Genomic DNA, 20,714 nt, shown 5'->3' with positions numbered 1-20,714 from the left:
TTTTTAAGTGTGGGGAGGTCGTCCGACTGATCGGCGATTTTGGGTGACAAGTTTCTAATTCCAACACTTTTACATTTCATTCTAGGTTTTTAGGATTTTTGTTGCGTTTTCTTAATTTTGCATATATATACATAATATGCTTAGTCAAAATAATGAAATTTTTCGAGATTTTCGAGAAAATTATCTATAGGGCACCTCAATTGATTTGAGTGAGAAACTTTTTCATAGAACTTGCTTGATATTGCGGATCATGTTTTTGAGCTAAGAACACAAGTAAGTGAGATTTGAGCCTAATGGTGTGGTTACATCTTATAACCACTTATTTTCCTTCTTGTGTGCAATTATTCTCTTTCTATGATTGTCATCTTTGATTTGTTTGATTCTTTATGTCCATTATTTTGTGTATTCATGCATTTATATGATTGAGACTATTGTTTCATTAGCTCACTTACCCAAATGGCCTTACCTTTTATCTTCCATTGTTAGCAAATTTGAGCCTACGATTAACCCACTTTATTCTTTAATTTAGCACATTACAAGCCCTAAAGTGAAAAATAAATAAATGTTCTTATTTGGATCTTTGATTAGCTTAGGCTAGAGTGTGTGTATCATTCAAGTGTGGGAATCTTGGGACATTGGGTGAATAAAAGGGTAGTTTTATATTGTTATTGAAAATATTGGGAATTGGGTGCATACTCATGTATGGATCAAATGTAAAACCTTATGCATTGATGTTCTTATATATAAAAAAATGAGAAAAACAAAAGAAAAAAAGAAAAGAAGAAGAAAAATAATAAGGAAAAGAAAGAAAAAAAGAAAAAAAAAGAAATAAATAAAAAGGGGACAAAATGTCCCAAAGTAAAGTTCAATAAAAGTCAATGCATATGTGTTGTGATCAAGAAAAAAAATGCATGAGTATGTGAAAAAGTGAGAAGGATAGGTAGTTAGGTTAGCACTTAATTGTATAGGTTATTATATAGGTTAGGTGGAAAGTTTAAGCTTATCAAAGATTCAAAGTTCAAGCTCACTTGACCATATATGCATCCTACCTTGACCCTAACCCAATTACAACCTAAAGAAAAGACCTCATGATAGATGTGTGCATGCATGAAATATGTGTTGATTGTTAGAAGAAGAACAAATCTTGGAAAGCATGATTAGGGGATAATTGAGTGAATCGACCCTAAACACTTGAGCGAATAGAGTGCAAACACATCCGGTGAGGGTTCGATTGCTCGATTACATGTTTCCACCTATGATCATCTCCTTTCATGCAAGTTTGTAAAAATATTTAATAACTCAATTTAATTGTGGATTAGACTTGCTAGTCCTTAGCCCTTGTGCATATATGCTTCTTGGAAATTGATTTATTTTGACCAAACAATTGCATTCATTTAGATAGTTGCATTTAGATAGGTTACATATAGTTTAGTTCCATTGAATAAATGTCATGCCCTTTACTTCATTCTTAGTTTAAGCATGAGGACATGCTTGGTTTAAGTGTGGGGAGGTTGATCCCATTTGTAGGGTTTATCTTGTATTGATTTTAGGAGATTTTAACACATTTTACCCCCATTTATTCAATGAATTAGCATGATTTTGTGATTGTCTCCTTATTTGTGCTTAGATGTGAAAACATGCTTTTTAGGCCTTTAACTTGATGATTTTAATCTCCCTTTGATTCCACTAGATGCCTTGATGTATTTGTTAGTGATTTCAGATTGAAAAGGCTAGAAATGGATCAAAGGAGTGAAGAGGAAAGCATGCAAAGTGGAGAAATCATGAAAAGCCAAAGAGTTGAACTCGCCCATAGACGCGTGCGCGCACCAGGCGCTTACGCGCACCTTGCGAAATGGCCCATGGACGCGTACGCGTGCTGTGCGCATACGCGTCGATGCTGATACTTGATTTTTAAGTGAATTCACGTCCAGCGAATTCTCAGGAGTTGTGGGGCCCAATCCCAACCAACTTTGGCGCCAAAGATGCTATTTAAAGCCAAGGATTGAAGAGCAAAGGGACTTTTAATCATTTTTACACATTAGGATTAGTTAGAAGTAGTTTCTAGAGAGAGAAGCTCTCACTTCTCTCTAGAATTAGGATTAGGATTATGCTTAGTTCTTAGATCTAGGTTTTAATTCATGCTTTCATCTTCTACTTCTCAATTCTTTGTTGTTACATTCATTATTCTTCCATTCTTTTGTTGTAATTTCCTTTATATCGTTCTTATGCTTTGTTGTAGATCTACTCTTGTTTCTTCTCTTTTCTTTCAATTCAATTTGAGGTAATTCATAATAATTGTGTTCCTTTTGATTGTTGTTGTTAATTCATTACAATAATTGTTGTTAGATTTCATTCTTGTTTTAGATTTCATATGCTTTCCTTTTATGCCTTCCAAGTATTTGATGAAATGCTTGGTTGGATTTTAGAATAGAATTTTATGCTCTTGGCTTGGAAAGGTAACTTAGGAACTCTTGAGTTACATGTCCAAGTAATTGATGATTGGGAGCCATCAACTCTAGTTCTCACTAATTGAATTAGTGGAGAGTTAGGACATATGGACTAAGATTGATATAACTCATTTGACTTTCCTTTACTAGTTAGAGGATGACTTAATGGGATTAATCCTTACCAATTCTCATATTGTGGTTAGTGATTAGGATAGAGATCCTTGACCACCAACCCTTGCCAAGACCTTTTTAGCTATTAGTTTACTTCCTTGTTATTTATCTTTCATGCCTCTTATCAAAACCCCAAAAATAACTCATAACCAATAACAAGACACTTTATTGTAATTCCTAGGGAGAACGACCCGAGGTTCAATACTTCGGTTTATAAATTTAGGGGTTTGTACTAGTGACAAACAACTTTTTGTATGAAAGGATTATTGATTGGTTTAAAAACTATACTTGCAACGAGAATTCAATAGTGAAATTCTATACCATCAAAAATCCAATCATCAATATCCTAGTACATAAATAAATGCTTTAAATGGCAATACTTTAATACACAATACTTTAAACGGCAACAAAATTTTTTATTCTTAAATAATTAAATATAAAATATATGAGTATTTTTTATTTATTAAAATTAATTATTATGCAAAACTTTTTTTATAATATTAAAAAATGATATTAAAATAATATTTTAAACTATAACTAATATAAAAATATAAAAAAATTAAAATTTTATTTTATATTACTTGACAAATAATTAGATTATTATATTTAAAATTTATTAACTAACTATTTTTATTAAAGATATTATATATAATATAATTTTTATAAAAATATTTTAAAAATATAATTTATTTAAAATATTATATATAATACATGAAAATATTTATTTTTTTATTTTTTTCAATTTTTTTTAGAAAAACAAAATAAATAATATAATTTTAAATACATATCTAAATAAAAAAATTAATATTTTCATGTATTATATATAGCTTTTTAAATAAATTTTACTTTTAAAATATTTTGATAAAAAATTATATGATATAATAATATATTTAACAAAGTAATTAGTTAATAAATTTTAAATATAATAATCTAATTATTGGTCAAGTAATATAAAATAAATTTTAATTATTTTATATTTTTATATTGTAATTTAAAATATCATTTTAATATTATAAATTTTTTTTTGCATAATAATTAATTTTAATGAATAAAAAGATTTATATTTTTTGTATTTATTTAATTTATACTTTTTAGAACAAAAAGTTTCTACCTTTATATAGTAAAATATGTGTTAATCTTCTTAATATATATATTAGGGGTGGCAAAACGGGTCGAGTCCGTCGGGCCGACCTGCCGAACTCGCTAAAAAAGGTGGGTCGGATTAGGATTTGAAACCTGTCAAATTAAAAAAATTCGCTACACATGCAAAATTTTTATGCAAATTTTTTTATAATATTAAAAAATTATATTAAAATGATATTTTGAATAGTTATACTATAACAGATTTAATATGTTTTCGGATCTCAATGTTATTATATGATTATAATTATTTCATATATAACAAGACACTTTATTGTAATTCCTAGGGAGAACGACCCGAGGTTCAATACTTCGGTTTATAAATTTAGGGGTTTGTACTAGTGACAAACAACTTTTTGTATGAAAGGATTATTGATTGGTTTAAAAACTATACTTGCAACGAGAATTCAATAGTGAAATTCTATACCATCAAAAATCCAATCATCAATATCCTAGTACATAAATAAATGCTTTAAATGGCAATACTTTAATACACAATACTTTAAACGGCAACAAAATTTTTTATTCTTAAATAATTAAATATAAAATATATGAGTATTTTTTATTTATTAAAATTAATTATTATGCAAAACTTTTTTTATAATATTAAAAAATGATATTAAAATAATATTTTAAACTATAACTAATATAAAAATATAAAAAAATTAAAATTTTATTTTATATTACTTGACAAATAATTAGATTATTATATTTAAAATTTATTAACTAACTATTTTTATTAAAGATATTATATATAATATAATTTTTATAAAAATATTTTAAAAATATAATTTATTTAAAATATTATATATAATACATGAAAATATTTATTTTTTTATTTTTTTCAATTTTTTTTAGAAAAACAAAATAAATAATATAATTTTAAATACATATCTAAATAAAAAAATTAATATTTTCATGTATTATATATAGCTTTTTAAATAAATTTTACTTTTAAAATATTTTGATAAAAAATTATATGATATAATAATATATTTAACAAAGTAATTAGTTAATAAATTTTAAATATAATAATCTAATTATTGGTCAAGTAATATAAAATAAATTTTAATTATTTTATATTTTTATATTGTAATTTAAAATATCATTTTAATATTATAAATTTTTTTTTGCATAATAATTAATTTTAATGAATAAAAAGATTTATATTTTTTGTATTTATTTAATTTATACTTTTTAGAACAAAAAGTTTCTACCTTTATATAGTAAAATATGTGTTAATCTTCTTAATATATATATTAGGGATGGCAAAACGGGTCGAGTCCGTCGGGCCGACCTGCCGAACTCGCTAAAAAAGGTGGGTCGGATTAGGATTTGAAACCTGTCAAATTAAAAAAATTCGCTACACATGCAAAATTTTTATGCAAATTTTTTTATAATATTAAAAAATTATATTAAAATGATATTTTGAATAGTTATACTATAACAGATTTAATATGTTTTCGGATCTCAATGTTATTATATGATTATAATTATTTCATATATAAAAAGATTACTATATAGTATATATTAGGAGTGGCAATGCGAGGCGGCCGGCCTTGCCAACTAAAGTGGGTACAAAATGCTAGCTGTTTGAATTTGTTTTTTTTTTTAAATAAAATTAATTAAAATTAATAAAAAATAATAATTAAACAATTAAATACAAATAAAAAATAGTCAAATTATAATATAATTTTTTACTATCTTTTTTTAAATTTTTAACTTCAATAAAATTGTTCAAAATAATATTTATCAATAGAATCATCTTTATTTTAAAAAATAAATCACATAATTTGAACATATATATAAAATTATAAAATAAAATAAATAAAATCACATAATTGAAACATATATACATAATTTGGCGAATTTTTTTAATTAGACGAGTCTAAAATTCTAGTCTGACCCACTTTTTTTAGCGGATTCGGTAGATCGGCTCGACGAATTCGACCCGTTTTACTACCCCTAATATATATATATATATATATAAAAGAAGATTATTATATATTTTATTATATAAAAATAGAAAATTTTAATTCTAAAAAATATAAAATAAATAAATACAAAAAATATAAGTTTTTTTATTAAGATTAATTATTATACAAAATTTTTTTATAATATTAGAATAATTTTTTAAACTAAACATAAAAATATAAAATAATTAAAATTTATTTTATATTGCTTGACAAATAATTATTTTATTATATTTAAAATTTATTAACTAATTACTTTGTTAAATATATTATTATATAATATAATTTTTTATCAAAAAATTTAATAAGTAAAATTTATTTAAACGTTATATATAATACATGAAAATATTAACTTTTTATTTAGGTATGTATTTAAAATTATATTATTTATTTTTTTTAAATTAAAAAATAAAAAAATTAATGTTTTCATATATTATAAATAATATTTTTTAAATATTTAAATAAAAAATTATATTATATAATAATATCTTTAATAAAAATAGTTAATTAATAAATTTTGAATATAATAATTTAATTATTTATCAAGTAATATAAAATAAAATTTTAATAATTATATATTTTTATGTTACAGTTTAAATATTATTTTAATATAATTTTTTAATATTATAAAAAATTTTGCATAATAATTAATTTTATTAAATAAAAAATACTCATATATTTTATATTTATATATTTTATATTTAATTATTTAATAATAAAAGATTTTATTACCGTTTAAAGTATTATGTATTAAAATATTATTATTTAATGTATTTATTTATGTACTAAGATATTTTATATTTATTAGAGTCTATCAATATTCTTCTTTTATATTAGTCTTTATTTTTTATCTAATAAAATCTAATAATTATATAAATGTGGCTCATTTAATAAATACATAATTGTTGAGCTCATTTTAAATATACCCAAATTTTAATACGTGTAGGTGCATCTTATGTCCTTATTCGCACATTACTCTCTTCAGGACAAAATTCTCACATTTTTTTTTTCGTTTTTGAATATTTCAAATAGAAAGAGAAGAAAGCGACACGTGGCCCTAGTTTCCCTGTAGGTGGAAAGAAAAAACTGTTATATATGGTGTGCCTCCTTGACTCAGCCACCAACCATGGCACCCTAACCATTCAATCCTCTCACCAACAACTTCATCATTCTCCACCCATTTCCATTTTCTCTCACTCTCTAACATACACTACTGCAAACACAGTATTACACTTCACTCACAGTCACTGTGCGTGTACCGCTACTCCCACTTGCATAAATCACACAGTAGCAACCCCAACAGTACATGATCCACGCCACACCATGGCTTCCGCCTGCGTCAACAACATGGGACTCGTCCCGCCGCCCGAGAACTTCTCCTATGGCAGCTGGCTCAGTCCCCGTCTCTCATTCAGCAAAGAGGAACCTTCTGGATCCAAGTCATCAGACCCGATCCACGACCCGGATCCAGAACCCGACTTTGAGTTCCGCGGTCTCGACGGACCCCCCGCTGCGATGCTCTCCGCCGACCAGCTCTTCTCCGATGGGAAGCTCGTACCCCTCAACCTACCATCCCTAAACAGCACCACCACTACCAACCACAAAAACAACCCCTCCTCATCGCCGGAAACAACCAACCTTCGCCGGAGACTCGATTCCTCCTCCTACTCCGCGGCCGGCGACTCACTCACCGGCGCGGACCCTTACCTCTTCTCTCCTAAAGCCCCGAGATGCTCTAGCCGCTGGAGGGAGCTCCTCGGCCTCAAGAAGCTCTACCAAAGCACAACCGTTTCATCTAAAGCGACGACGTCGTCGTCTTCGTCGTCTTCGTCATCTAAATCATTGAAACTCTTCCTCCACCGTGGCGCCGCCTCGAAACCGACGTCGTTTTCCTCCGAAAACGCGCCGTTGCTGACGAAGGACCATTCAGATTGTGAATCCCTCTCAATCTCTTCCTCACGCCTCTCTCTATCATCCTCTTCCTCGGGCCACGAGCACGAAGAGCTTCCACGACTCTCATTAGACTCCGAAAAACCAAACCCTAACACAAACCCGAACCCGATCTCGCTCCACCGCAACCCAAACCACCCACGGATCCGGCTCGTAAAGCCCCGGGCGAACTCATTCGACGCGAAACCGGGATCTTCGGACCCGCACACGACGAACCGGGTGGGGCGGAGCCCGATCCGAAGATCAGAATCGGGTCCCGGAGCTTGCAGTAGGGGCGTGTCGGTGGACAGCCCGCGGATGAACTCTTCTGGCAAGATCGTGTTCCAGAGCTTGGAACGGAGCTCAAGCAGCCCAAGCAGCTTCAACAATGGCGGCCCAAGGTTCAAGCAGAGGGGAATGGAGCGGTCCTACTCCTCCAACGTTAGGGTCACTCCAGTTCTCAACGTTCCGGTCTGTTCTCTCCGTGGCAGTTCGAAATCCGGTTCGGTTTTCGGGTTCGGGCAGCTTTTCGGTTCACCACAGAAGAAGGAAGGTGGTTCAGTTGGCAATAATAATGTTGGAGGAGGGAGTAAGGGTAGGAACCGTTGCGATCGAAATTGAGTCAAATGACACAAGAAAAAAAAGTAAATGAAAAGAGAGGGTAACAGTTGCTTAGGGTTTAATTTTTATTTTTGATCCTTTTTTCTGGTCCTTTTTTTGTTACTTCTACTAATTAATCTGTGTTGTTTTTTTGGTTCTTCTAATGTTTGGAATGGAGATATTGCAGGGTATTGGTGATTGATTCGGAGAGGGGGAAGGGACTAGTTGCTTTTTTTTTGGTTGTTTTTAATTAACAGGAGCCTTAGATTCATGTAAATAATGGTCAATTTTAGATGATGCTGATAATTATGATGATGTTTTTCCTGTTTATGTTTCTAACTTTGTTGAGATTTTTCCAGTGCAATTCTATGGCTGCTGCTTGTAATTTTTTCTGACCAGGAACACATGGAATGGAATCTACAAATTCTCTTTCGCTCTTTCTTTTTACTAAATGTGAATTTTTATTTATTTTCTTTTTAAAAAATTCAAGATCTGTAGACTGTAGTAGTACACAGTAGTAGCATCATGTTGTGCTTATCTAGTCTGTCCGCATCTAAGTTTTTTTTTTTACAGTTTTTAATTGATCTTTTTCCTTTTAAACATTTTTCTTCCTTTAGTTGTTTTTAGTGTGTGAAGTTTTGGGAAATGATGCTAAGATTCAAACAAAGGCGCCAGCTCTGCTGAATTATTTTATTGCACGTCAGTCTGATCCCAAACCTTCATGTCTACTACTATTTTATTTTTTTTACAGTGTTTGCATTCAAACTCGATTATTTACGTATGCTAAATGACAAATATTATATATATATATATTGGGATTTTATTTTAGTGGTAGAATTTACTCACTGGGCTGAGTGGTCGGTGGTCCACACATGAGCTGAGTGTGTGACCTTGATGGAAGATTCAATTGAGGTGGGTCAAGTTTCTTTACTTTTAATCAAAATGTGTACTTTGATTGGGGACATGGTATAAGTTCCCAGAAGGGATTACCATCCTTCAATGAATAATTTAACATGATCTCACCATTAAGTTTACTTTTTGTGTGTGTCCCAAGATCTTGGTGGATGGATGGGAGAACATCCACAAATTTGGTCATCTTTGTTCTCACATGTTTGTTTTTCATTTTTATCTATTTGATAAAATTGTTTCACTTCAATCTCCCATTGAAGTGAAAAGATCTAACACCCAAGAGACATGATTATCCTGGTATGGGTCCATCTCTAATTAGATATGGTAGGTCCATTTGCTGTGTGCTGCAAAGCAATATATATGCTATCCAAGTGCATTATTGAAGGATATAATGTTCAAAAGTTCATTGCCTTTGGACCCCTTCTCTTCTTTATCTTATTCTCCCCTTTGTGATGGAAATGGTTTCTTGTTCCGTGGTACTATGGGGCTAGACATGGTATCACTTGATTAACATTGAATTAGACCTTATCTAGTTAGTTGCCTTTATTGATTCACCATTCATGAATAAGCTTCCACATATCGATTCCTACCCGTTTGGAAGATTTTGAACGCTTCCTTTCCCTCTCCTACAGGACTTGGACAATAGACATCAACCTAACAATTCTCAACAAAAGAAGCCATATAAAAGAAAACAAAAATACAAGGAAAGGAAAATCGTAATCACTCTTCAATGCTTCTCAATGGCATTTTGAACAGAAATATGCTAAAAGCCTAAAACCACGTGGCTAACATGTTGCCACACTTTTGAGCCTACCCACCGTAAGCCAGATCACATGTGGATGGTTCTGCGGGTTTTAATTATTTAATAGAGTAATTTCATATTCGGCTCTATGTATAATGAATGATGACAGTATTAGTAATAAATTTTAATCATTACTCTACTTTTAAATCTACACAACGCAATCTATACAAATCGGATTATACAATGAATCTTGTCTCGTTAATGACACCCTTATAAGAATACTTTCGAGTAACTTGTTAATATAATAGATAAATTCTTTAGTTATAAATGAATTCTTAACTCTTTTTTTCATACTTAATTCCTTAGCATGTTATACGTATTATTGTTCTTCCACTAGTTATGCTTTACTCACCGAAATAAAAAGCAAAATGTGAATTATCAATTATGTGCATACTAATCGACTAATCGTTTGTAAAAGGTCTTTTCTTTTTTATTTTATTTTATTAAAACACTAACGTGGATGGGATCATAGCTTATCATCGCGAATATTAATTTTTTAATTGGGTAAAAATATTTAAATGGTCCAAACACGAGTTCGTTTTGCACAAAAATCTCATTTGTCATTGTCCAGCAGAGGGTGCCGTGGTATTTGTCTAGCGGAGTCCCGTCCCATCTTTCACTTGCGCATGCTTTGGGGTTTGGGCTTAGGGTTGGCGCTATGCGGTGGCTATGGAAACTAATCCCCACTATTGATTTGACATCTTTGCATCCATGGCATAGGTACATAGCATGAGAACCTATGAATCATTTTGTTGGGTTGTATAGCTTTGCATAGCTAGTAGATTTTGCAACTTTCAAGCCTATAATTGTAGCTCATAAGCCGTAAGATACCCAACCTACCTTCGGCTGCTCATAGATAGCATATGCAGTGCTAATGCCACATTGCATTGCAGTAATGGATTTGTTATCTTATAGTTCCCAACTCAATTTTTTTTTTCTGGGGTTTAATCAAGCTCAGATTTTGATGCACTATATGATATGATACGGGTGTGGTGTTTGACCAGTCATAAGTGGTGGTACTCCTATTATACCACCCATCACATTTGTTCCCATTTGAGTTTGGGCTTTGTGACAACGTGAAAATGGATGCACCTGCCGTCACATCTTTTGATAATATATAGTTATTTTGCTTCTGCGTATGTTGGTGTCTCTCAATACGGCAGCATCACAAGCGGGGCAGTTGTGTCCTTTCACCATTGGAGGAAAATGCTGTGGCCTTTGTAATGTGGCCTGTGGGGTCACTTCACTACCCGAAATGAAACCCGGTATCCAAAATAAACCCTGGATTCTTGCCAAGTTTGCTCATTAAATCCCCGTTCTTAATTGCCCCATGGAAGCCCTGGTCAGGATGGTGTGATGTGACTTATAATAGTTTGGTTCTTTTGGTTAGTGAGCTCAACTTTGTCATTACTTTCTCTTCACTTTATATAGGATTGAGGATACGTGCAATCATGTCCATCTTGCGAGGTAAATCAGCTGAAAAGCAGCCCCAGGGGAAATTAATGGAAGAGAACAACAATGTCTAACCCAGCAACAGAGGCCCCTCCCAACTGATTAAATATTCAATAAGGGAGCGTATAGTTTCTTTGTTACGTAACGGGGGCGCGTATTTAAAGCGTGATCTTGGTGATCCGATTCTGTGTCACATAGCATATATAATACAACTTGGGTTTTGTTTGCAATTAAATAATTAAAGAGCCTGCCTGCAAAAGGCTGAAGAGAGTTTTGGGGCATCAAAGAAAGAACGTGCTAATGCACAGTCCGGGGCCTCTGCATAGATTCCCCTTCCTCCAATACCTTCGACCCTATCATATGCATCACTGCCCCCCTAAACCTTTCTCTCTCTTGTATACGGAGTGTGTGGGTCATTTTACAAAAAAAGGCATGAGAAAGCGTGGGTGCTCTTGCTAAAATGCTAACGGCTAAGAAAAACGGGTGGGGTTGGTTGGTATCTAAGATGATGAAGACAGACAAATAGTTAATAATATCTTCATGGCAAAGCTATATATTAGTTAACATGCAAGTGATTAAATTAATCAAATTAGTACTATTATTAATTAGTCATTTTCACTTTCCACAAACTTTTCTTTTGACATAGAATTTGGGAAAAGATATAGCTTGACTTGGGAATATATCCCTATCCTTCATTTTGATCTGCATTCCAGTGTCTTTCTTTACCAGATTCAAGACCAAGTGCATGGATGATGTTTTATTAATAGAATAATGCTTATTTCCTATATGAAGTACGTACTACAGTGTGGGGGCATGTGAACTACAGAGGTCACATCACAGTATCTATATGAGCTGGACTGTGAAGTATAATTTGTTGTTGTTATGTATGCTAGAGTATGCAATAAACAGTGATGGGTTTGGGTCCCTTTGGAATTTTGTACACCATGGACAACTTCTTTTTACGGTTTTACCGCAGATGAATCAGAAGGGTTATTTTTATTTCAGTTTATGCAACAAAGCGACAATAGTAAACCAAGCATAACTGAGGCCAATTGTTCCAAGTAATAAAGATTTGGTAATGCATCCGAAAATTTGCATGCCTCATCAAAATTGTTCGAATCTCCTGCTTCTATATATATGGCTATATGCATTGCACCCTTTTTTTTTTTTTATCTTTTTGGTGGGGGGAGGGGAGGGGGGTTCGGATATATGCATTGCTTATGAGCCTATATATCCCCATCTATGGTGGACCCTAGAGTTTAATGGAACTGGGTTGAACATTGTTTCAGTAGTTCAGGAAAATTAAATGGGCCAATTTGTTACCAACCAACAGGGCATGCTACTTTAGATGGGGCACCTGCAAATAAGCCCCACCGTGTTATGGTTTCCTGTTTTCTTCATTTTATTTCGTTTTGTAGCTGTAGGGAATGAGATGACTGGTTCATGTATTAAAAGGGATACATATGAATATACAATGACTTGGATTATAAATACCATAAAAGGTGATTAAATTTACAGATCCTTAAATGCAACAAAACTATCTGCAAGCAAATTGAATTGAGTGCAATTACTATACATTTGCAGTATAAAAAATTTTATATGGTCATCCAATTATATACTTGAGTTTGAGATTTTTAAGTGAGAGTGACTGAATCAAAGATTAACCTTCCAGCAAAGAGAGCTAGATCTCAAGGAAGCCTAGTTTAAAGTTATCGCAATTCAATTTAACACAGATTTCATTAGTAAATGAATTATAACTCTTTCTTTATTTTAGAATTTAGATTGTGCCAGATTTAACTAACAGGGAGTTAGGGTCATACCGTGTTGCTCTAGGCATGAAGGGAGTTACGATCCCGAAACAAGCCATCCTCATCCATATAATGGATCAATGACCGCTTCAACTCCCTTTAGAAGTCTTGATCATACTAAAAAAATTAAATATGAAAATCAAAAGTAACTCCTTGATCGTACTGGAAATTAAGCAATAACACTGATGATTAAAAGCAACCTGAATACACACTTGTAATAAATGCCAATTAGGAATCTTTAACTGGCAACCATGCAAATACATGCCTAAGAATAATACAACTCAAGGGGTTAAGGGTGCATCACAAAAGTACACGTATGGAGATTGGAAACAATTGAAGTTGATCCAGATGTTGACGTTTCACTCAGAACCTTCAGGGGTTGTCTTCTCTGCAAAATCACAAATGAAACATCTTGGTAAACTACTAAGAATACGGGTCAAAAAAGGGATGAAGGTATACATATTATTGTAATCAATGCATATTAGGAATCCAATGCTAGTCTTTTGTTTGAAGGAGCAAAATGTGGCACAAGCCACCCATAACTGCAACAAATTAGTCTTATAACAAGTACTTAGACAATACTATCCAACTCTACATGTTTCAAAATATCTTATGAAATGTTTGCTTTCCTAGCACCTACAAAGGCATAGTCTACACTTTGGTGAATTATCAGTGATCTGAATCAGATAGCCACATGCCTGGCTTTTCTGGTCAGTTTGTCTAGTAGCCTACCCACACCAGTTCAAGGTACCTTTCCTTTTACAGAGACAGTACCTCAAGTCCTTTGGTCCTCGTTAGCATGACATTGTAGACACTAACTAATAGGGATGTCAAAATCTTTGGTGGATCTAGCAGGTAATTTAAGCATACAATGCAATCTGACTACTTTCCATATCAAGCCAGAGCAGCCACGAGGCTTCTGGGCTATCTGATATGATTACTATTATCATGGTGAGCTGATTGATCTGCGCTATGTCAGCTATACTGATTGATGACAGTGTTTTTACTCATGGCAAGTACATGTGGGGTTCAAGAGTTTTCTTTCAATAATAAAGCTCAATGATAGAGTAATGGGAAAAAGTTGTCAAGGAAGTTTCTCAGTTTCTCTTACCAAAAGGAAGAAGGAAGCAAAAGTAATCCTGAAGTCGTACATGGTAATGCACTTCAGCTAATTTACATGACGTGACAGAAGCATTATTATCCCGAATATAGCAGAAAATACAGGCTTTCTATACGTACTTATGTGAAGGGAGTCTTTAGTATTTCATTTATAGAGGGAAAATACATAGTCTTGGGTTCTAATTATCTTTGATGGCTACCAAGCTAGTAAGCATAGACATTCTATTCTCAGAAAACTTGCATTCTATAGAGAAATCCAGTCAAGATGATATATGTGAATAATAATCAGATTCAAACTAAGAACAATGATAATGCAATGCACAAGAACTAGATGAAAAGATGGTATAATATTAGCACTAAGAACAATGATAATGCAATGCACAAGAAATAGATGAAAAGCTGATATATTATTAGCACAAATTCTGAATCATTTGAGTAGAGCTACCATGCCCGCAGTTTAAAAGGAGGACAAAATTATAATAGGTCATCTCAAAGAGTCATCTCATTTTCCATGTTTTTAGCTTTCTAACTACTACAAGTATGTAATACAATGACTTGTAATATAATATGGAAACTTCTCAAAATAAAAACTGGTCAGGAACAATAAAACTGCATATGATGAAAGGGGATGAATAATTATATATATGAAGGAAAAAAAAAAAAAAAAAAACGAGGATATATGTTTTTTGTACCTAATATTTTCGATAAGTTTCAAAATTGCCCATAACGTTTAACTTATTTCAATTTTGTCTCTAGCATTTCTAATATGTTTCAGTTATCCCATTGGGGGTTAGCGCAACGCTATATTGACGTGTTAGTGACACGTCAACTTATGATTGTCACGTCATATGATGTCAATGTCCAAGGATAGAATTGAAATATATTTGAAATATTAGAGATAAAATTGAAATAAGCACGTCAATTTATGATTGTCATGTCATATGATGTCAATGTCCAAGGATAAAATTGAAATATATTTGAAATATTAGAGATAAAATTGAAATAAATTAAATGTTACCAATTTGAAACTTTTTGAAAATGTTAAGAGACAAAAATTATACTTTTATCCAAAAAATAAAAAACCAAAACTAGCACTAGTTAATATTAAGAAATGACTATAGAATTGGGCCTCTGGAGACAAGTATATACCATGAGTGGTGCCAATTGACATTATGCGGTCTATGTTATCAATCCGCCCTTGTATGGATTTTAGAAGTAAATTCAGTGATGAAACTCTCTTCCTAACACTAGAAATCTTAGCAGCATGTTGCATTATGAACGGTAAAGGTGCATCTTCAAGTAATTGATCAAGTTCTGTCAAAAGAAAGATGGATTTCGAGTCAGCAAATTGTAGACAGAGATTTAAGAAATGACATTATGGCATGACAGCAAATGGAACCAAAACCGGTATAATACAGAAGCTAGTTTAGCATGCCAACCAAGTGCATATTGCCAAGGAACAAGTTTTTATCATCATGCAGACAAGGAATATGTAAATCTTACTAGAAAATTTAAGTAATATATTATTTTCTTATGCTGTGGAAATATCTAAATCTGATTTCTGGTGCCCTAATCTTCTGGCTTAGTTAATTTTAGTACTGTAGTAGTCCTGCAGAGCATTGACACTTCATGGTAAAGCATTCACTTAGATCAAATGAAATGTATTCTGGTGTTTTAACTCTATAATAGCAATGATAAGGTTAGCAAAGCTATATAAAGCCAGGACTAAAACTAACTTAAACTATCTTCTATTTGCTAAGAGACTTAATTTAACCGATACAAAAATCCATCTTCTGATACTTGTCAGAAGAACAAAAGCATAAAGTACATTAGTATTATAAATACAAGGAAAGATCTAACCATATAAATTAAAACCTTGATAGGTGCTCCATGCCTAGTATAAATTCAGAAAAGGAATAATTTAAAAGTTAAGTTAAAGGAAAACTGCGTAAAGGTAGTTATTCTATTCAAAAGCTTTATATAACCGCAATTGCGTTATTTTTTTGCTTGAAATTTAAAAGACCAAATTATAACAAAAGGGTAATTTTGAGAATATATATTATGACCAAGTGGCATTTTTTTCCCTCGGTAGGAATATATATTGTGTTCAAGTGGTAGTTCTTTTGCCCCAGACACTTTGTTAGTGATAAATATAAAGATAAAGAACATTAATACTATGATGACAAGGACAGATCCAACCATAGAAATCATACTTTTGTTGACCCTTGGGAATCTGAATACACTACTGACTTGTTTGGTTTACATTCCTGCAAATGGACAAAGGGGAAAATTACCTTCCTGAGGCAGGCAACATTGCATGAATATTTGTTTTACTTTCATAAGAAGGCCTTTGGTAAGGTGCAGACCAAAAAACCAGACAAGGGCAGAAGATGATTCATCTTCATATGTTACACACAGTATTCTTTATTCCCAGTGTGTATGTAAGATAACAATCATGTCCTAATCTCTCATGCCATTTCTGAGTTTCTAAAATAAAGATTAAAAAAAAAATACCGCACCACAAAAAGCCCTCCCCAAGCAGTGAAAGTGCCTAGTTGCCTCACTGTTGTCTTAGGTTTGAGTGATTCCGAGGCAGTCAACATGGCTGAGACATGCACAGTAGTAGTGGACTGACTGTTTCTCTTACAAGTTACAACCTCATAGCTAAACCTCAGAACTGCTTCTATAACTAGAGAAGTGGATATTCCTTTATTATGTCCCAGAATCATGCTACTTTTGGTTCAATAGTAGCTTGAAAGAAGAACACTGTTTAGACAGTTAAGAGACAATGTTACTACTTCATTGACAAATTCAGATTTTCACCCATGACAACTCCTTACTGTAACAAAGAAAACAAATGACAATACTTTTGAACCCAACAACCTGTCAATGTACATACACAAAATTGCATCTGAGACACAGGTCACAGAAAACATATTATTTGATTTATCGTTTAAGGCCACACTTGATATTTCTCCCAGATTTACCAAAATCAAATTTGCAATTACACTAATTATCCAAGTGACTGCAAAGTGCAAACTACCAACAGAAGATTAGTATTGATTTTGCATAATTGATAATTTATTATAAAATTTAAACACTAATTACACGACCGTATCAAAATTTAAGTAAGAAAAATATAATTATAACCAAAGCAATATAAATTATAAACGGATTCAATTTCTTAATTCTTATGTCAGGTCGCTAATAATTTTCAATCAATGACTAACACTTGCTATTCTTCAAAATTCGAATCACACTAAGCTTAAAAGATAACGTAACAAACTAAATTAACCAGTTGTAAATTGTAACAACCTCGAGTGAGACGATCGATGGCGGAGGAGAGCTGGTCCTGGCTGCCAAGAGTTTCTCGTGCTCTGAAATCGAAGTCCTTGATGACGGACGAGAGCATCGATGACAATCCCTTCGCCAAAACCTCGGAGCTTCTCTCGAGTGGATCATCGTCGTCACCGCCGCCGGTGGTGCGGGGCTCTGGTTGATCATGAACCGCGGCGATGCTTCTCTCGCTTTCCTCAGCCAAATCGCGGTGATTGCTGCCGGAGCTAGATTCCATTTCTTGTTCGATGGAGTGATTTGGCGTTCACAACAGAAGATTCATCGGAGTCGCCGGAGCTTCAGGAGTTTCGGCGACGGTGGATTATATCGGAATGTGCAATGGCGGCAGAAGTGGCCGAAGTGATGGTTTCGCGACGAAAGTATCAGTGGTAAAATGGTGTGCAAGGAGTAGTCGTCAATAGTGTTAATATTCTTAACTTACTCTCAAGTTAGAAAGCCACTTGTCACATTAATAGAAATGATCCACGCATCCATGTAATTGTTTTAACCAAGTTAACCATTTTTTTTTTCACGCGTCCGTCGTCTTTTAACGTAAAGCAGTTTTTTCAACGTAAAATTTCTCTTTCTTAAAGTAAAGTTTGTGTTCATTTTTCTTCCTCACCATAGAATTTTTCTTTTTCAATGTAAAGCTTCTTTTCATTTTTTCTTTATTCTGATTTTTTTATTTTTTTTTCATTTTTTTTTTATCTACATTGTATTTATGTTCTTCGTTTTCTCTCTTCAATCTACATTGTATTTACGTTATTCGTTTTCTTCTTCATTTTTAAATTTCAAATTTTTTCTTCGTTTTCAGATTTCAATAGTGTATCAAAATAATAAATGCTTCAAGTTTAAATAAATTGAATCAGCGCGATTTGGATTATTCTTCTGAATTGTATCAAGTGGACTAGGTTTGGATTACTCAATTTTGAATTGAATGGAATGTAATCGCTAAATCCAATTGTTTATGAACACAATTTTCTGTTCATTTGATATTGTATATTAGTTTCGTTATGATAATATTTTCAGTTCATTCCAGACGCAAGTGTTTCTGAATTTGAAATTATAATGGACAATTTTCGGTTCATTTAGTTTTATACAGTGGTTTCGCTTTGATAATATTTTTGGTTCATTCTGAATCGAATACAATAGAATGCAATTGAATAAAGTGATAAGGAATAGAATGCAGGAGTTTCTGAATTTACAGAATGCACATGTTTCAGTTTATTGGTTATTATAGAATGCACATGTTATAACCAGTGACGGATCCATAAAATTTTAGTAGTGGGGGCAAAAATAATAATCTTTTAGGTCTAGCATTTATTATTAGGTTAGTATTTAAAAGAAAAGATCACCTAGGTTTAGGATCTTCTTCCTTTCGCACTTTTTCAGAACCATATTTTTTCTGTAAGTTATGAGCAACTAAACCTCTAGGTTAAGGTTAGGAGCTCTGTTTATTTCTATAGATTAATATTATTATTTTTCTATTTTAATATATGTTTGATTCAATTCTAAGGTGTTCTTTTCGTTCTTAATCTTATGAATTTGGCGAAACAGGAGTATGACCCTTTTCTACATGAGTTATTGTGATGCTCGGGAGAGTTATCTCGCTTGAACTATAGCTTGAAAACACTCCTCCTATATGGCTAATCACACAACCTGATGGGATAAGCAACATGTATTCAGCCGGAATTGGGGGTTGATTAGGGCCTTTGTGGTATAAACTAGTTTTCTGAACTTCACCCTCCGATCTGAATTGAATGACAACAGGAGTGGCGTTTGATGAAGATTAGAGGAGATTAAATCGCCAAGGCATTAGGGTTTAATCATTTACAGTTTGTCATAGAATGAATCATTCATTGTTAAAATATTTAGTAAGAAATTTTAATCTGAAAAAATAAACATCTCCAAAATCTTAACTGATTTCTCATCATTGTCTTTCACTAAACCTTTACTTGCTAGTTTATTTGTTTTATGCGTTACAACAACAACTCTCTTTACTGTTTGCCTGACTAAGTCAAACAAGATAACTTGCTCAATCTGACAATCCTCATAAGATCGACTCTCACTCACCTGAGGTATTACTTAGATGACCTGATGCACTTTTCGGTTAAGTTGTGCGAGTTCTAAATTTTGCACACCAAATTTTTGGCGCTGTTACTGGGGATTGTTTGCGATTGACAACTACCGATTGTTTTGTTGCTTAGATTAGGTATTTTTCTTAGTTTTGTTCATTCACTTTTTCTTTTAATTTTTTATTTTTTCTTTTGTTTTTTCTTTTAAATTTTTTCTTTTTATCTTATTTATCTTTCCCTTATTTTCAAATTTTGTTTTAGTCATTTTATTTTCATTTCATTCCAGATTTTAAATTTGGTATCCCTTTAGTGTATTTCCTTTCTTTTTTCTGAATTTCAAAATTTTTTTAACCCTTTTCTTTTTAATTTTCGAAAATTTTCAACTTGAATTGTGCACACTTATTTTCGAATCCTTTTGTTAATTGTTTACTTTGTTTTGTTTTATTTTTTCATTTTTTACATAGGATACCTTAGTGAGAGTTCTCTATACTTTGACATAAAGACTCCTACTTTTTCTTTGTTTCTTGTTATTTATGAGAAGGAACAGGGACAAAGAACCCCTTCTCGAGTTTGACTCTAAACCTGAAAGAACCTTGAAGTGGCATTTACAACAAGCTAAAAGAGAATCTCAAGGAAACTTTTGAGAAGGAAATTGAAGAACCTACTATGACAGCTAATGGAGGGAATCCGAACACTGAAGAGCAAGCAAGGAAGGTACTTGGCTCATACATTGCACCCACACCTGACTTCTATAGACGCAGTATATCTATACCTGCCATTGGTGCCAATAATTTCGAGCTTAAGTCTCAACTGGTCACTCTGGTGCAGTAGAACTGTCAGTTTCATAGACTCCTGCAGAAGGATCCCAACAAATTCATATCTAACTTCCTCTAGATCTGTGACACTGTTAAAGATGAATGGAGTGAACTCTGAGGTTTACAAGCTCATGCTCT

At 32.5% G+C, this 20,714-nt stretch overlaps 2 protein-coding genes and 1 non-coding gene across 5 annotated transcripts; 2 read left to right on the top strand and 1 right to left on the bottom strand.

Annotated features, from left to right (window-relative positions):
- Positions 1-6,642: 6,642 nt before the first annotated feature.
- LOC112703408 (uncharacterized) lies at positions 6,643-8,693 on the top strand. Its single transcript, XM_025754835.3, has one exon. It carries the CDS (start codon positions 6,827-6,829, stop codon positions 8,279-8,281), a length of 1,455 nt encoding a protein of 484 aa, XP_025610620.1. The 5' UTR covers positions 6,643-6,826; the 3' UTR covers positions 8,282-8,693.
- A 204-nt stretch (positions 8,694-8,897) lies between these two features.
- LOC112704334 (small nucleolar RNA Z122) lies at positions 8,898-8,976 on the top strand. The gene has a single exon (XR_003154966.1). It is a non-coding gene; the product is annotated as a small nucleolar RNA Z122 (small nucleolar RNA).
- Positions 8,977-12,885: 3,909 nt separating this feature from the next.
- On the bottom strand, positions 12,886-18,175 carry LOC112703407 (uncharacterized). Of its 3 annotated transcripts, none has more exons than XR_011864127.1 (4): positions 17,666-18,175; positions 15,500-15,664; positions 13,432-13,619; positions 12,886-13,348 (listed from the first exon to the last, which is right to left on the bottom strand). XR_011864127.1 is itself a non-coding variant. In XM_025754834.3 (3 exons), exons 1-3 carry the CDS (start codon positions 17,922-17,924, stop codon positions 13,591-13,593), a joined length of 453 nt encoding a protein of 150 aa, XP_025610619.1. In that variant the 5' UTR covers positions 17,925-18,175; the 3' UTR covers positions 13,392-13,590. The 3 variants fall into 3 exon arrangements, 1 of the variants encoding a protein (XP_025610619.1); XR_011864128.1 differs by having other exon boundaries at positions 13,444-13,619; XM_025754834.3 differs by lacking the exon at positions 12,886-13,348 and having other exon boundaries at positions 13,392-13,619.
- Between the last annotated feature and the right edge of the window lie 2,539 nt (positions 18,176-20,714).

Source organism: Arachis hypogaea, chromosome 7 (genome assembly GCF_003086295.3).
Source record: "Arachis hypogaea cultivar Tifrunner chromosome 7, arahy.Tifrunner.gnm2.J5K5, whole genome shotgun sequence".
Classification (NCBI taxonomy): Eukaryota; Viridiplantae; Streptophyta; class Magnoliopsida; order Fabales; family Fabaceae; genus Arachis; species Arachis hypogaea.
The sequence above is the reverse complement of the archived record's forward strand: the minus strand, read 5'-3'. Positions and strand labels throughout refer to the sequence as shown.

What these genes read in the sequence shown, in the direction of transcription:
- LOC112703407 (XM_025754834.3), bottom strand. Translation starts at nt 17,924, where the DNA reads ATGGAATCTAGCTCCGGCAGCAATCACCGCGATTTGGCTGAGGAAAGC. An exon ending in CATCGATCGTCTCACTCGAG is followed by an intron (nt 15,665 to 17,665) that starts GTTGTTACAATT and finishes TTCTTTTGACAG; the next exon opens with AACTTGATCAATTACTTGAA. An exon ending in GTCAATTGGCACCACTCATG is followed by an intron (nt 13,620 to 15,499) that starts GTATATACTTGT and finishes GTGATTTTGCAG; the next exon opens with AGAAGACAACCCCTGAAGGT.
- LOC112703408 (XM_025754835.3), top strand. Translation starts at nt 6,827, where the DNA reads ATGGTGTGCCTCCTTGACTCAGCCACCAACCATGGCACCCTAACCATT.